This window comes from Sinohyriopsis cumingii, chromosome 1 (genome assembly GCF_028554795.1).
Source record: "Sinohyriopsis cumingii isolate HCF-2022 chromosome 1, ASM2855479v2, whole genome shotgun sequence".
NCBI classification, from domain to species: Eukaryota; Metazoa; Mollusca; class Bivalvia; order Unionida; family Unionidae; genus Sinohyriopsis; species Sinohyriopsis cumingii.
In genome coordinates, this window is record NC_142961.1 from 32,660,532 (window position 1) to 32,677,592 (window position 17,061).

The 17,061-nt window shown below is 36.1% G+C and overlaps 1 protein-coding gene across 1 annotated transcript; it reads right to left on the bottom strand.

Moving 5' to 3' along the window:
* Window positions 1-6,239: 6,239 nt before the first annotated feature.
* Window positions 6,240-16,777, bottom strand: LOC149806662 (uncharacterized). Its single transcript, XM_089976740.1, has 3 exons — window positions 16,580-16,777; window positions 8,562-9,245; window positions 6,240-6,798 (listed from the first exon to the last, which is right to left on the bottom strand). The coding sequence occupies exons 1-3, from the start codon at window positions 16,653-16,655 to the stop codon at window positions 6,791-6,793; spliced, it is 768 nt and encodes a 255-aa protein (XP_089832866.1). The 5' UTR covers window positions 16,656-16,777; the 3' UTR covers window positions 6,240-6,790.
* Window positions 16,778-17,061: the final 284 nt, after the last annotated feature.

Genomic DNA, 17,061 nt, shown 5'->3' on the forward strand with positions numbered 1-17,061 from the left:
ATATTTATTGTAAAAAATATCAAGCATTAAAGTTATTTTCTGTACCATCGGTGTACGATCCAATATCCAGAAATAAAACGGTTTATCTGAACGGACCAGGGGGTTCTGGTAAGACGACACGAGCAATCGAATTATTTCAGAATTCAGATATGATCGTTTTAACTCCTACACATTGACTCGCACGAGAGATGAAACAACGAGGAGTACAATCGTGTACCTATCACAGTTTCTTCGATGGAAGGGTGACGCATGGACTTCTTCGAGGATGGGTGAGAAATATATTCCTCGGAATATCGTTTGGGATGAAATATGTACAGTACCGTTAGAAACATAAAAAATGTTTCTTGATTGGCTATTGACAAGAAATACTGCCGTGATAATGTGTGGCGATCACGGTCAACCACCACCCGTAGTTGGACCATCTCCACATGGATGGCTGAAAGATTTTGTTGACCATGCTGAAGAAGTAACTGATGATCATAGAGCACTTGATCCAGAATTAAGGGAGTTAAAAAAATTAATCAGATTTCAAACTAATAAAATTCAATGTGAAGTAATGCGTGAGGTGATTTCAGAAACACCCATGAACGACTTTCTACTTACATGGAAACCAAACGATTTGATAGTTGCAAGTAGAAAGATAGTCAGAGACACACTTCAACGGGAATTATTTCAGTTACAAAGAGAAAAGTTTCCAACGTTGCCAGTTCCGTTATGTTATCGACCAGCAGATACACGGCGGCAAAATATTGACGTTGATATACCAGGACAGACCGAGAAACAGAATTTAGTGTTGAATGATATTGTCACAGTTGATATCAACGCTGTTGAAGATGCATTATCGTTGAACAAATCTCCGTGGACGCTAGGATATGCAATGACGATTCACTCATCTCAGGGATTAACTATTTCTGATACAGTTGTTTGGATCTATCGATGATCGTATCGAGTGGTCAAACTTAGTTTATCTCGCTGTATCTAGGGTCAGAAGAATATCTCAACTACGAAGGATTATCATGAACGAGTCAGTGATCAATGATGATGATGTTGACGGTGACATAACAAGAAAAAAATTAGCTGGTTATAAACAATGTGATAAAAAAAAAATAAACGTGATTTTGATCTTGACGTTGAATTTATTAATACGCTGAAACAACAGCAGAATAATCATTGTGTGAGTTGTAATTGTATAATGTTATGGCGGTATCTGAAAAATGATCCAAGACAATTTACCGTAGATAGGTAAGATAATCGTCTTGGCCATACACGAGAAAACACGATGTTGACCTGTCTTGAGTGTAATCGACGTAGGGGTGCTAGTTAAGTGACTGCGGTGGTAATTGAGTGTCCTCGGGAATTATTTGTAGCTGTTCACGTACAAATCCACGTTGAGGAGCAGTTGAATCTAGTCTGTAGATTGCTGGTCTACCAGTAGATCTTGTTACGCTAGATATCTTGTGTGTCGTAATACTCCAAATAGGATCAGTCGCTCTTTTTTTACCACCTTCAAGTTCACCTCGTTCATATAAATATCTTACGGTCACATTACCTAATACTGGCTGTGTTGAAAAATCACGTCGTTGTACAGGTATATTTTTTTTGGTAATTGCGTTAATAGGTTTCGTATTGGTTGTTCGAGTTATTTCATTATTTAATGCAGCTATCACACTTGGTAATCTTGCAACCCATTCGGGAGATCTTTTATCTTGAATAAATTCTTTCGCGTATTGATATCCAAATAACCGCTCAGCAAGTGTTCGATTAAATCGTTCAACAATTGCCTGATCACGATGAATTGCAGTGTGTCCTCGTCTGATTTTGACATTATGTTGCTTCATCAACGATGATACTGGACCAAGAAATTCTTTGCCAGGATCAACCTGTAATAGTTGTGGCCATCGTAATGGTCCTCGTTGATAAATTCGTTCAAACGCATCGGCAACTTCAGATGATGTTTTCGTTGATAATGGTTCTGCCTCTTTATATTTACTTGCAACGTCAATGACAGTTAACGCGTATTTGTATGTTATTTGACGTCTACGTACTTTAATCGTATCATAAGGTAAAAACAGAATATCTGCTTGACGAACTTCATTAGGAACACTAACATCGAAATACGCGTACTGAATTCGTTTCGGTGATGGTAGGTAAATTTGCCATATTGCTTGTTTGGATAACCACGGTTTAGCAGTAGAATGTTTAACTGCTGCTGCATCAGCGAGTTTACTAATTGCTGCTTTACTCCTCCAGTATCCTTTTGGACTATAATAAATTGATTCCATTTATAATTAATTACCAGCCCCTAATACGAGTTTACCTTTCATTGCAGATTTTACTAACCAATTAGCTAATGATTCTCTGATATTTTTATTTTTTATGGAATCTAGCGAATGAATCAACTTCACATCTGCAATATGCCTATGTTGTAGATCTTTATTTTTATAAGCCACATCATGAACGTGACATGCTTTATCAATATCATTTATGGGATACCCACCTGGTTTTGGTTGATCCTGATTGTCAAGCCTGATATCAAGTCAGTACCAGGACCACAATAATTATATCCTGGTAGATGTTTTTCTCCTGGGTATTTAGCCCAGGGAGTGCCTGGGAAATTTGACATTAATTTAGCAATATCACCACCATCCTTCATGGGTAAAAACGAAAACTTTTTTCTGTTACATACTGTACATCTTCCACCGTATGCAATTCTCTCATTTTTTGTTGTAACCGTAGATAGATCATTAGTTGGAGTTTTAACTTTGCAACGTAAATAATATAGATTCATATTATTTATATATGGATATAATTGATTTCTCAGCGACACGAAAACAAGAGCCAATTAAACACCATCCTGCGTTGCCCAATTCGATTAGAATGATAATAATAGGTCCATCTAGATCGGGTAAGACGCAATTATTACTTAATCTGATAATGAGATGGCTAAAATGGGATAGGTTGTATTTAGTAGCACCATCAGTTGATGATCAACGATGTTATGATGTACTTAAAGATTTCAATGAAAACGCAAGATTACTGGACGAAGATAAGGATGTTATAGAGTTTATAACCGATATTGATGAAGCGCCGAGCGTTGATGTTTTAGACGGATTTATTAATAATTTAGTTGTATACGATGATGTGATGCTGGACAAGCAATCAAACCCTGCCAGAATTTTTTCACGTGGCAGACATAAAAACACTGATGTGATTTATGTTACTCAGCGATACACACAAATGCCAAAAGTAATCAGAGATAACTGTAATATTTTAGTTATGTTTAATGGAGTTGATACGCACACGTTGCGAAATATTCATCAAACTTGGTGTAGCGGTGACATGGATATAATTAAATTCAGAAATTTCTTTTCACAAGCACAATCAACCCAGCACGGGTTTATAACAAGAAATTTACATGATCCTAGAACAAGATATCGTATCGGACTTGATAAAACTTTTGGATAAATTAATAGCAGCAGAGGGGACGGGGACCTCTGGTATGTAAACACAACTCTCGATCAGGTTAATAGTGACCTTATTTTTTTTATTTCGGAAGAAGCTTATATTTTAAGCAAATTAGGTTTCAGACAAGTGGTCTGTTCGCCCCCTCTGCTGCTCGTAGAAAGAGCTGAAGATATTAAATTAGGCATGTTTGTCCGTTCTTCCATCTGTTCTTCCTTCCACCCAATGGCCCATTTTCGTTTCTGATTAATAAATGCTTTAAGTAAGTGTCACTGGATATAAATTAATTAAGGTATGCCTAATTGAAATTTGGTATGCCGCTATCGAAATTTGGTATGCCGCTGTTGAAATTTGGTATGCCACTATTCAAATTTGGGATGCTGCTAGGTATTGATGATACCATTGCTAAATTCAATTCTCAGTATGCAATGTTTACATGAAGCAGTGAATTTCAGACCCATCCACTTTTTTCCATCGCATAACAGATCTTGTTTATTATTTGGTTTCAAACAAATTGGGATTGCTGCTTAGCATCAATGAACTGGCTATATTTCAATGTCAGCGTTCTACCGGAAAGCATGGCGGAGTTATAGACGCTGACTTTCAGACGGATTTACTTTTGTGTAAGCACAAGAACTGCTCTAATTATTACTGGATCTCAACTAAACTTTGTATGCAGCTTGATTTACATGACACCATGGCTGAGTTCAATAGGCACCATTGCGAATCTTTCAGCCGACTCTGATAGTCCTTCAGTGCCAGACACAGCCATATTGGATTCTGTACACTAACTCCTTTGATTGATATTGATGAGGCCTACGAAAGGGGAGGGGGACGGATTACTGGAATTTACTTGACTTCTTTGTCCATTTATATTGTTATAAGTTTTAGACTATGCAGTATATTACTGTAGCATTTGTAAATAATGTTTCACACAACATTTTAGCTCAGTTTTCATTTTGACGTAAGTTGCACGGCAGATGCATCAACATAGATTTTCACGTCAAGACAAAACCGATTAGTGTATGTATGTATGTATGTATGTATGTATATATATATATATATATATATATATATATATATATATATATATATATATATATATATATATATATATATATATATATATATATATATATTAAAATAACATGGCTTTTAAACTGTCAGTATAAAGCATTTTTATATATCAGTACTATTGGTATACCAAACTGTGATCCGCCCATGGCGCAATCATAAAAAAACTCGCAACTGTGTGCTGTCGATTCAACGTCTGTAGAACAATAATGAATTTCCACTCATTAAACATTATTGACGAATGAAAATAACGACAAAAGTATTAATAATTCCAGTTTTGTAAATGAATTTGATATGGAAATCAATTTCATCGCAATCTTTTCTGTTTTACTTTCTCCCTCCCTTCTCGTGCATAAGTTACAAAATCAAAATACGCAAAATCTGTAATGAGAGAGAAAAAGAATTTAGGCTGGATGAAAGCATTGGAACTGAACTTGGGATTTATCTATCTGTTTATATAACCAATGATACAAAGTTGCAATAACCTGTTGACACTAGACGGTAAATTTTTGGTTACGAGGAACACATACTGTAATTTAATGCTTCGTTGTTGTTGTTTCTCAAACCTATTATAATTATCTAAAAATCGATTATTATTAGTTAGATATGAAACGTCTAAAGCTCCCCCCTCGCCTATCTCTCTCTCTGGATCTTATTAGCGTGTTACGGGCAAAAATCCCATAAAAGGCACACACACACACTCGCCTCTCTCTCTCTCATTGTGGATTTTCTTTTCGAGTTAACGGGCAAAAATCCCATAAAAGACGAGCGTAGAGGATTTTCACTTGTGTCATACCACGATGTTTCTGGACCTATGCACATGAATGATGGTAAAACTTAAGTCAAACAGGTTAATTACTTGTTAGTTGATGGGGTTTGGAGGGTTTTGTAAGAATTCAGTAAATTGCGATTGGTTGGGCTAGGTCACATGAATAGACAAGGTCGAGATAAATTAAGTAGTAAGATCTGTCATGTTGGGAGTATGTTGTGAAATACAGTCGTAATAAAAAAGTATATAAGTAGAGAACTGAGCAACCACATTTATTCCTATTTTGGGGTAATTTTCATTTATTGTATTCCTGAATTAAGTCTACAGACGTGTCTTATGTTGTACTTAGATATTATTTGAGAGGAAAATAATTGTTTGGGCTCTTCAGTGGAAATAAAAAAAATGCTCATTATTTGGACTATAAAATTATTTTGAACTATTTTGAATTTTTGAAATGAGTTCTGGACGGCGTCATCCTAACAAGGTCATGATTCTTGGCTGACCAGTACATTTCCGGTCTTGAAATGTATACAGAACTTTTCATTCAAGCTGACTTTCATAACTTATTTATCAGGGTTTGTTTTTAATTCATTTCATAAATCTGTAAGTTACTCTCACATTTTCATTTATAACTTTGATAATTAAATTGTTCGTTAAGTTTTCCAAAACTTGTAGGTTTTGCTTGTTTCTGTTGCTTAGTTTGTGACCATAGACTCTTAATAACGCTGAAGTCTGCAAAGTCACGTCACTTCATGCTTAAGTGACCCTTGTCCCTCCCCAAGCCTTGACATTATATCTCTGCGCCAGATATTGGATGTGTGCATTGTGCGTCTACAAGCCTGCGTTTGTTTATCGCAAAGTTGTAAGTTTCATTTTCTTTCTAAAAGTACGAGAGAACTTTCGCTACTTTAAGAACTCACGAACACACATCAGAGTATCTTAAGCCAATATTTTATTCGAAAAAATGCATGCGCACAAAAATGGTTACTATAAAGATTAATACAGTTTTCCTCTTCGATTGGATATGCACGCTCAAAAGCAAAACATGGATACCGATATTATTTCACGACAACACATAGTGACGTTAGAATAATTTCCACGTACTAATTTATTTTGAACCTGTGTGTTTTCCTTAGACTTCTCACTTCTGTGCTAGCAGATATATCGTTTTCGTAACAATATACATGAAAAACAAGAAAGTTCGATATACTAAATCATATACATTCCTGACTATTTTCTGTCGAAATCAGACAGGAGGGATACATGCAAACCGGTAGTTTCCAACTATATAAATTATAAAGACAAAATATTCTAAATATTATAACATTTAATGTTTTCAGTACAGGATTTTAAGTAATTACATTCATATCCGAAAACATAATCGGAAAGATTGGAGTTACTATTTTGAAAGTATAATAAGATCAAATGCAAGCAGTTCAGGTTTCTAGACGAATACAGCTAGGCATTATTCCATTGAATAGATCTTCAGACAACTGGAAGAGATGAAAAAAGAGTTATGTTAAGCAACATAAACTACACACAAACACGGAATCCGTTCATGTGCCGGATACTACATAGAAAAATTAGTTAACATATACCGATCAGAAAAATATCCATAATTTATTCCTTCAAGCGCTTTCGCATCATCGTTATGGAGGATCTTTATATAAATACATTATTCATTTACCATATATTTGGAAAAACGTTTTCAAAATATTTTTTGTTTAATCCCGCTCAGGGGAAATGGATCAACGAAGATAGTGTTAGTCAGGAAAATTGTGTAATTGTTCTTCTGTGGCTTTTAGCCCTTGCAAAAGGAATCAGGCGGATTCCGAAAGCGCCTGGACTGGTTTCGCACTATCTTTGCACTGTTATTTGTCTGGGTCTGGGTTTTTGTTTATATATATATATATTATGAGCCAATTGATAAATACGTTTGATCTTGCAACCTGCAGAGTCACATGTATTATTGTATATAATTCTCACACATACTTCTGTCAACTAATTAACAACGCTTAGCTGAACATACATGCTGGGTTAAAAATCATTTGTTTCTTTATGCACCAGTATGTATGAACTTGGGATGAGGAATTCTGTAGTCATTTGTTTTTTTATGTACCTGTATGTATGAACTTGGGGTGATTACATATGTAGTCATTTGATTTTTATGTACCAGTATGCATGAACTTGGGATGAGGAATTCTGTGGTCATTTGTTCTTTATGTACCAGTATGTATGAACTTGGGATGATGAATTATGTAGTCATTTGTTTTTCATGTACCAGTATGTATGAACTTGGGGTTAGGAATTATGTAGTCATTTGTTTTTTATGTACCAGCATGTATGAACGTGGGATGAGGAATTATGTAGTCATTTGTTTTTTTATGTACCAGCATGTATGAACGTGGGATGAGGACTTCTGTAGTCATTTGTTTTTTATGTACCAGTATGTATGAACTTGGGATGAGGAATTATGAATCCATTTGTTTTTCATTTAAAGTTAACATAATGTGACGCGTGAATCAGAAGAAGAAATAAAAAAATATGTCTAAATTTGTAGAATTTAAATGAAATAAAATCACTGTCTTTAGTTAGACGCTCTGCTTTAAGGTCACTGCTTGTATACCTCCTGACAATCTACTAATGGTCTGATCATAGCTTAGTAACATTTTGCATTTTGTTTTCTTTCGTTTCTGAAATAAGCAAGATTGATTTTTACGTTACAGTATTCTTCAACTGAGTTTGTGCAATATAATATGTAATGACAAAACAATTCAAGATGGAGTTATATTCGGTACGCAGACTGAATTGTAAAGAGTAAGGACATATACAAATCCTATTGCGTCTGAGATACTTGAAATGTCCTAGACAAATGTTTAAAATAAAATGTTAGCATTAAAGGTCTTATATTCTTCCTTTATTTATAATACTTCAGAAGTAGAACCGTATTTGTAAAATAATGGCAATTATATTAAATTAATTGGCCCAATTTAATAACATTGATATTAAATGAATTGACTCAAGTTAATAATATTGATATTAAACGAATTGGCTCAATTTAAAAACATTGTTATTAAATGAATTGGTAAAATTTAATAACATGGATATTAAATGAGTTTACTCGATTTAATAACATTTATATTAAATGAATTGGTTCAATAAAATAACATTGATCATCATAAAGTGCAACCTTTTTCTCAGAACTAAGAATATCTAATAAAAATTAATATATTAAGGTCCTCTGTTGAATACATACCGAATTTGAAACCAACAGCAGCCCCAGAAATTGAGGGGAATGAACCAGTGCTGACATAGCCCCCACAGCCGCCCATGTGCATCTCGAAGTCGTAGAAGTACTTTTTGGGAAGGTAGTGGGTTAATGGGGTATCTGTTGCCTTTGTAATCCAAGCGCCAACCAGATCTGTCATGCAGCATCGTGTGTAGTAATCATTAAGAGGGCCATTGGATGGGTTAGTAAAGAAGGCCAAATAGGAATTTGGATTGGAGTCGCAGTTTGTGAATGTGTAGTCCACTCCTGCTACTTGATAGCCTTGTTTTGACGTGCTCTTAGCGTAAGATTCGGGCAGAAATCCAATATAGATGTATGGTTGCATTGCTGCATTTAATGGAACTTTATACCCAACAGCTTGGCTTAGTTGGACGCTTATTGGATACGTTTTGCTGAATTCTGAAAGAGGAGCTATCTCGACACCTTTTTGGGTTCCATTTGTATGACGATGACGCACAACGACATTGCTTTGGTTGGTGTACAGTTGGGATAAGGTTTGGAGAACGCCCAGACTGTCTCTTGATATATATGTGTAGCCGTACCCATCGTAAAAGTCACAGAACACGTCAACGTTTATCCAGGTTGGTGTACATAACTGGTATTCGCCTGACACTGGAGCAACAGACTGCTTGTAAATTTGTTGGCATGAGCCTGAAAATGTCGAAGAATGTGAAGCATATAATTCTAATGACGACCATACACATTTTAACTGCAGGCTTAATTTCGAATCAAATTGTTGTAAACATTTGAAGATTTAAAATTTTAGTTTGGCTTTGTATCTTTAATAGATCAACATAGGGTTGCCACATAACGCCTCATACAAAAAAGGTGTGCGACTTGTTTCGAATTCTTTGTATCTAAACCAAATGTTCAGATATCATGGATGTAGCAAATGGTACATACGTTTGTAGAAGGAGAATGTTTGTGACGTGCTATATAGTACGGATAAATTAACAACAGTGGAATATTCTAACCATGTTATAAAATTTACAGAAAACTGTTCTGAAGATATGTTATGCAGATAATGTCACCTTCCCACAAAATAGTACGCTGATTAACGTCAATTATGTACAGAAGAAACCATCAACATTTAACAAAACATTACAGGAATGTAAAATGTATTTTATTATGATAACATTTAGGAATCATTAGCTTTTTGCTGGTTATCAGCATAAATCGTTGTAAATAAAAATCAGGCCATGAAGTCAAATGAAATCATAGGTATACATTGTACTCGTTCATTCTTCCAAATCATAAAATGCAAATATCGGTTTACACAAGCATTATAGGTGGAATCACTATACTTAGCGCCATCTCAATATACGTTTTATAGTTTAGAGTTGGAACAATGTATGCATCCAATAATCATGCTTTCACAACAGTATTCAACAACGGGAATCTAACTCCATCTAATCTAACAGTTCTTGCCCCAGTGAAGTATGATACATCTCACAGGAATTCACATCAGAAATCATGTGTTGAAATATTGTGTTGTCCGTGTCAAATGTTGTATTGATTTGGAAGGGCAATTGCTCTTTGAATTTTAACAATTTTTAAAATTTCAAGGGTACTGGATGTGCATTATTGACTCAATTCGCGTCTGGGATTATTATTTCACGCGTAAGAATTGAAAAGTGCAATATTTGAGCACGAATAAAATGAAATCATTTCTTCTTTATATTTAAATTCTTTCGACTAAATAAAATAACGTGAATAACAAAATCTCATCTCATTGCTCGATATGTGATGACCTCTTCAGACTATTGCCAAAAGTTCGCGATCACTACCACATCACTTGCGCATATAGAGGAGCCGCACACAGCGCATTCGATCTCTGAGGAACACACGATCATGAAATGAGTCGCAACGGCATCGAATGCAAATACGCCATCCCCAACAGACATCGACAAATTCGTGACGTTTCGGTGGGCCAACTGCAGTTTATTGATTCACTGCACTTTCTCAGTTCGTTCCTGGATGCCTTAATGAGCAAACTAGCAACAGGAAGCGAAGTTTCCCACAGCTTCGCGTTTTAAAATCCCACATCGATACGATGGTGGTTTCCCTGACGAACCGGAACTGTTTGACTTGAACATTTGCAAAAGAATCTTTCCCCTACGAGTACATGAGCGACAGGCAAGTGTTTCCTGAAACTCAATAGGCACACATAGAGGTCTTTCCTTCATCGCTGTATCGCGAAGTTATTTCCACCAACGACTACATCCACGCGACAATGTGTGGTCCGCTTTTATTTGTTAAGACTTGTCTGCTCTTACGATCTGTAGTTTAGAAGAGATGTACTTCTGCTCGAAGATATCTTGGAAACGTTATGAGGCACATTCATGCGTGTGTACAAGCTGAGTCCAGTACACTACTTTCTGTCACTGGTGAATTTCTTTGGACGCAATGTTCTATAAAACCACTGATATTGGTCAGCATCTGTGTATCACAAGTGGAACCTGTGGCGGGATTTCTATGACGGGTCATCGCTACACTCGCGCGAACAATCCATTCGTGGACAGATATGACCCCGATGTCACAAACAACTACATCGTTTATTAACGCTAACAAATGATGGCTGTCTCATCGTTTTAAAAAGTAACAACATTTTAACCTGAAACTGACAAAGCCTTTATACGTATCTATGCTAGATCTTTCCATGGTCCTGATGTACGAGTTCTATTACAACTCGTTCAAGCAGAAGTACGGTATGGTGCTAGCATTCAAGTGCTGTACTCATTTTTAATACACATCACAATCGGTGACGTGTATGCAGATATGACTGAACCAGGTCTGACAAATAAATTCGATGCCAGCTAGTATCAGCGAGATCATCCACTATTTAGAAATGCTAACACAAATGTAGTGGGAAATTATAAGAATGAATGTCCTGGAAGTGCGAAGCATTAATCGTCAGCTTGGATTCAATAACAGGACCTGTTACTCGCTGGGTAGGTTATGTGGTAATGCCTCAACATCTTTTGTATTTTGACTGAAATGGAATTGCATTGCCACGTGACTGTAGATTATTTGCATGGTGGTAAAACCGATGCTTCTGGACGTCGATCGCTCATTTAGTCAACACCGTCATGACAGACTCGGATGGAAGGCCTAATATCTTTAGAAATCTTTGTTGTAGAGACACTGAATGCACTCGAGCATTCACCGACACCACAAGGGTATATTAATTTTACATTATCACTTAGAAACCACACTTAGTAGAATATGAAATGAATGTTGACATTTACGGACGCTCAACCACCCAACGACGTTAACTGGATATACATCTGACCAGGTTTGTCAACAAAGTGGAGTTTATGAGCCGAGTTGTTGTTGAGGTCGATCCGGACCGAGTTTATTCTTTTCCAGTATCAAAATGGAAACCTGCAAAGGTTCAACGTGGACATTCTCGCTATTGTTTTGAAGTAGTATAATGCCATCGCGGAAAACCTTCCCGAAATCATAGAGGAAGGGAATCAGAGACTTTGGCGTGTCGATGATCTGTATCCAAAATTATGTTAAAGATGTTAATGGTGCGATGTTAACAGCCATACCTTCACCATCACTCGTAGTAACTTCATTTATAGAATATATAGGACTGATCACCAGCGAGGGACAGACAAAAATGATGCCATTATAACAAAAGGTCGACTTGTTTTTACTAACGTGAATGGTTATGATATACCAAAACCTCACATCTTAACGGTGCACGAGACCGGATAGTTTTTTTGGGGTCGGCGAGGTCAATTGAGAGCTTTGATAAACAAACAGCCTGATTCACGAGTAGTAGTATCTCGTGCCGAACCTGCATCGATGCACTAAAATCTCATTTCTAAACACGACATGGATATTGTTGGTTGCTAATGGTGAAATTCAGATTGAGAAATTCCACATCCATCTTGTCGGGTATTTAACCGTCTTTAGTGTTTGTCTTCAAGATTTGTTGTTACATATACGTGATGAATTCTGAGCGCGGTGATGATATTGCGGAACTTAAAGTCATAGGGGATGTCAACATCTGTAACATTTCTTTTGTCATTTGTTGATGTTTATCTGCGCTAAATTGGCGCTACCATACCCTCATATACACTCGGATATAATCTACGCGAGAGTCAGATAGAAATTGATTGTTGGGTCATCCTGTTATTGCAATACCAACTCGAAGCCAGTTTGGATTGCATTAGCATGCGAAAACGCCTACTCGGCTGATATATGGGTGAAAACATTCAGGGATTGATTTTACAATGATGGAGTGGAATTCACCAACAAACATACAGCGATAAAATTTCCCGTCGAGTATAATACGCTATCAACATTGACGCGATCAGGAAAAGAAAGACGTAACAAAAAAGTTATCGGCTCCAATCTGCAATTTACCTCTACTCTAAATGCATTTTTTTGAGAGGTGTACATCTGAAGTAAGGCTAAACTGTATACTCTATAACCCATATTACGCCCATCAGTCATACACTCATATAAAGGGAATCAGTGTATCCATTAGGGGTGCAAGACTGAGAGTGATGTCATAACTGGGGGTCAGACTGAGTAAATAAGACGCTTTGGTATCAAAAGTGGGGCTCAGATTAAAAAAATTAGGGTGTCTCTAAAGGGAAACACAATGGAATTAAAGGTTCTTTGAATAATACATAGGATATGAAAGGTCTTTTTAAATAGCCATTATAACAAGTGAGGAAACCCGGGGAAATTCTTAATTTAAAAATCTACCTATGTAAAATACAAAACTGTAGAGCGCCACCCAAGCTGCACTCGATGGACATCGAAGATAAGACGACTAACAGGTGAGTTTGAAATGCTGCTGGTCTAATTCGAAGAAGAAAAAAAACGACGTCTCCGCCGGCAGATAAGTTCTTTGGTAAAACGACCGCGAAAATCTCCGTTTTCCCAACATCGTAATATGCCCAGTACTAGACATAACTTTAACTGCCCAACTGCAGACATGGAAGCGATATGACTGAATATTTTTTAAAGCTACATTAAAAATCCAAATCTCTCTCTCTCTCTCTCTCTCTCTCTCTCTCTCTCTCACACACACACACACATTTGATGGAAACAAAAATAGTGTACATTATTCATTAGTTAAAGAAGAACTCGCTCCCAGATGTGAATGCCCTAGGCAGTCATAATTGTCATTTAAAAATAACAAATTAACTCCTAAATTATTATAAATTTCACATGAGTTGTATGTAAATTTTCAGGTCTTGTTTTTTCCCCTTGTTTTTTATGGTTGTCTGACATCATGAAAAATATAACCATCCATCAACTGACTGAATTTTACATAAAGGAATAGGTCAAGGGAATAATTTGTTTTTCTTACTTCACGCACTATTTCGCACCATGAGTGTACGCTAAGTGTATTGATACATGAAGTATTTGTTTTCACCTGATACGTGTTCGATTGAATAAAAAAAACGGTGATTATGTGTACTTTTTAATATCTTCTTTACTGAAAGTCAACTCTTGCAAAACATATCAAATGAAATAAAATATACATTTTGCACTTTTCTACTCAATGGACGTATTCTTTTGCAAAATATATCGAATGACAAGATGCTTGTCGATTCATCTCTAGTTTTGACCTAATACTGAAGCTGTGTGGAAATGGTAGAAACTCAAAACACTAAGAAAACCTACAATGCATGTCAATGATATCTTACCGACTTTTTTCAAGCAAATGAAATAATAATAATAATAATAATAATAATAATAATGATAATAATAATAATAATAATAATAATAATAATAATAATAATGAAAAGTGTACTTCTCGACCATATAGACATCAATGCGCTTTTGTGGTTCTTTTGGTGGCGACTGAGTCCTAAGGACCTGAAAATGGGTTCAATTTCACATATAAATAAGCTCCCTAGTGATTTATGCTGGTATCTCACCGTTATCATATGCCTAGTTGTACGTTTGGTACATTTATACCCTGCTGATGGCGCTGCAGTACTGCGGCGACAAAAACTGCCTTTTAAGATCATGTTAACTTGAAGAGTCATTACGCTGTTAACGGGCAAGATCGATTGTTCCGTGAAAAACTTTTTTTCTTTATTACAACATTCTTTCAAAAGCGTTGGGGAATGGTAATATCAGCAGTCTGTCTATCTAGCTGGCAGTCAATTCATAAACGCTTTCTCCTCCTAAATCAACGGTAAGAATGTCACCAAAAATCTGGTGATATGGTCGCCCATCTGTGAGAAGGGTATGTCTTTGGGATATCTCACGTGAGATCAAGTTTTGGATATAAATAATTATAGTGACTTTTTGTAAATATATTTTTTTCAGCAAATTTTGTACATTCGTTGTTAGATTTGGGATTACGACTCATGGATCAGGGTCTTGAGGCGGAAGGAAGTCTAGGTGAAGGTGCAATAATAAGTCTGGGGATATTTTTTATGGATAGCCATGGAAAAGCTCCAGTGTTTTTGATATTGTGATTGTCTGCAAAAGGATAGTCATAATTGGTTTCTGAACCTGGGGTCAGTTGTGGCCTTAACAAGGTGAGAAAGGTACGATTGCATCAGGCCGGCACACGGAGGGGGGTGGGGGGTGGGGAGGGAAGAGAAAATTTTAGAGTTTGTTTAAAACAGATTATAAATTAAGCAGATTATTCAAAAATAAATTTGAATTTGAAGAAAAAAAACATGTATTTTTCTATGAATGTTTCAAAATATTTCTTCAGTGATATATACAATTCGATTTTGGGGGCCCAATAACCGCCGCTGATGGGGTCTCAGGACGTGGAACGAAGGACTAATGCTCACAAATTTGATATCATAATTATATTTTCAATCAATAGTCTTTCTTTAAACCAAACTAAATATATGCATCCAGATTAAAAGGGCACAACGTATATGTGACAGATTTTGCATTACGACGCTTGAGTTATGTCGAGTTGCTGCAGTTATCTGTTGTTTTTAAAATTTAAAATCATTACTGAAAATAATAATTCAAGTGAAAAGCATTGAAAAAGAAGATCACTAATATTAGTAATGTCGGCCATTAAGATAAATATTTCTTCATAAATATATATGAAGATTATCATTACTTAGGCCGAGTGGTCGAGTGGTCCAAAGCGCTCACTGTTATGGATCATTACCATGTCTGCGTGGGCTCGAGTCTCGGGTTCGGCCAATATAGGTAAGCGAGAAAGCTTGCCAGTAGGTTTTCGTGGGTCGGTGGTTCTTTCTGGGGTTTTCCAGTGTTCTTCTTCCACCATTTATACTGGCCGCCATGTATAGCCTATTCTGTGCTGAAAAATGGCGTTAACCCCTACAACAACAACAGCATTAATTTGGATGTTAAGTGCAGATGAGTGAATTATTTAGCCATGTTGCTACTTTTATTTAATTACTATTAATTACTATTATCTAAACAAAATGCACTTCTGATTTCCTGCACATTTTACGTAGCGCAAAATCTTTTAATTTTGCACTTCAACATTTATATACAGATATTGACATCTTTTGCATGTATACAAGTCTTACAAGTCACGCCCATTGAAATATAGAAACATGACTTGAAACGACTTCAATGGAAATTACTTGTTACACGTATATGAGAGAGAGAGAGAGAGAGAGTTATTTTATCGATGCATCGTTTATAATAGAACTAAAACTCTGTTATTTAGAAACGTGTTTATTTGTGAGTGTTTATGTGTAAACTAGCTTAAAAGTTCCTTATTACTGAGGTTGATAAACTAAAATGAGGATAATTTTATGGAAGAAAAAAAAAAACATTTCATTTCTATTAGGCTGGAAACTGGGAATATTAGTCACTTATCAAAGATTGCATTCAATAAATTGTGGTGAATAAGTAAGTTATATCATTTCAAGACTCAAATAAATCGCAGGAGTTAGGGAAGAGGGTCTACGCTGCCCACACACACTCCGTATTGCCATAAATTAAATTAGTGAGAAAGAATGAAGGACAATGAGACAGTTAAAGACAGATTTTTAACTTACTTTCCGGGCGGCAGCTGTAAGCTAGTTCGGTCACAGCAGAGATCAGAAGCAGCTTAAAGAAGATGAAGAAAGCCATCGTTGTTGTATTGTGTCGGTGGTGTTTCTCAGTTGGGTATACCCAATGCTTATGCTTTTCTGTCCAGGAGTTTGACCTTTATGCAGTTTTCTGTATATGACAAGTGTACAACAGAAAAAGATGCGTTTGGCATGGTTTTTATCCCTGTTGTTAGATTAGTTTCACTGGCAGACAACCAATCAAAGCGAGCCCAACCCATCTTTATTTCCTTATTTTGAGATTAATAGCAGCATAGAGAAATGGTATGGACGCGAGAATGACAGGGACATAATTACAGTTAGATATATAAATAACAAACTCATGCATACATAAACAAGAATAATAAACTTTTTGTGCTGATTGGCATAATCACCCGTACATACCAGCATCACCCGAAAGGAATGGTACCGGCAATTTACTGACCGAT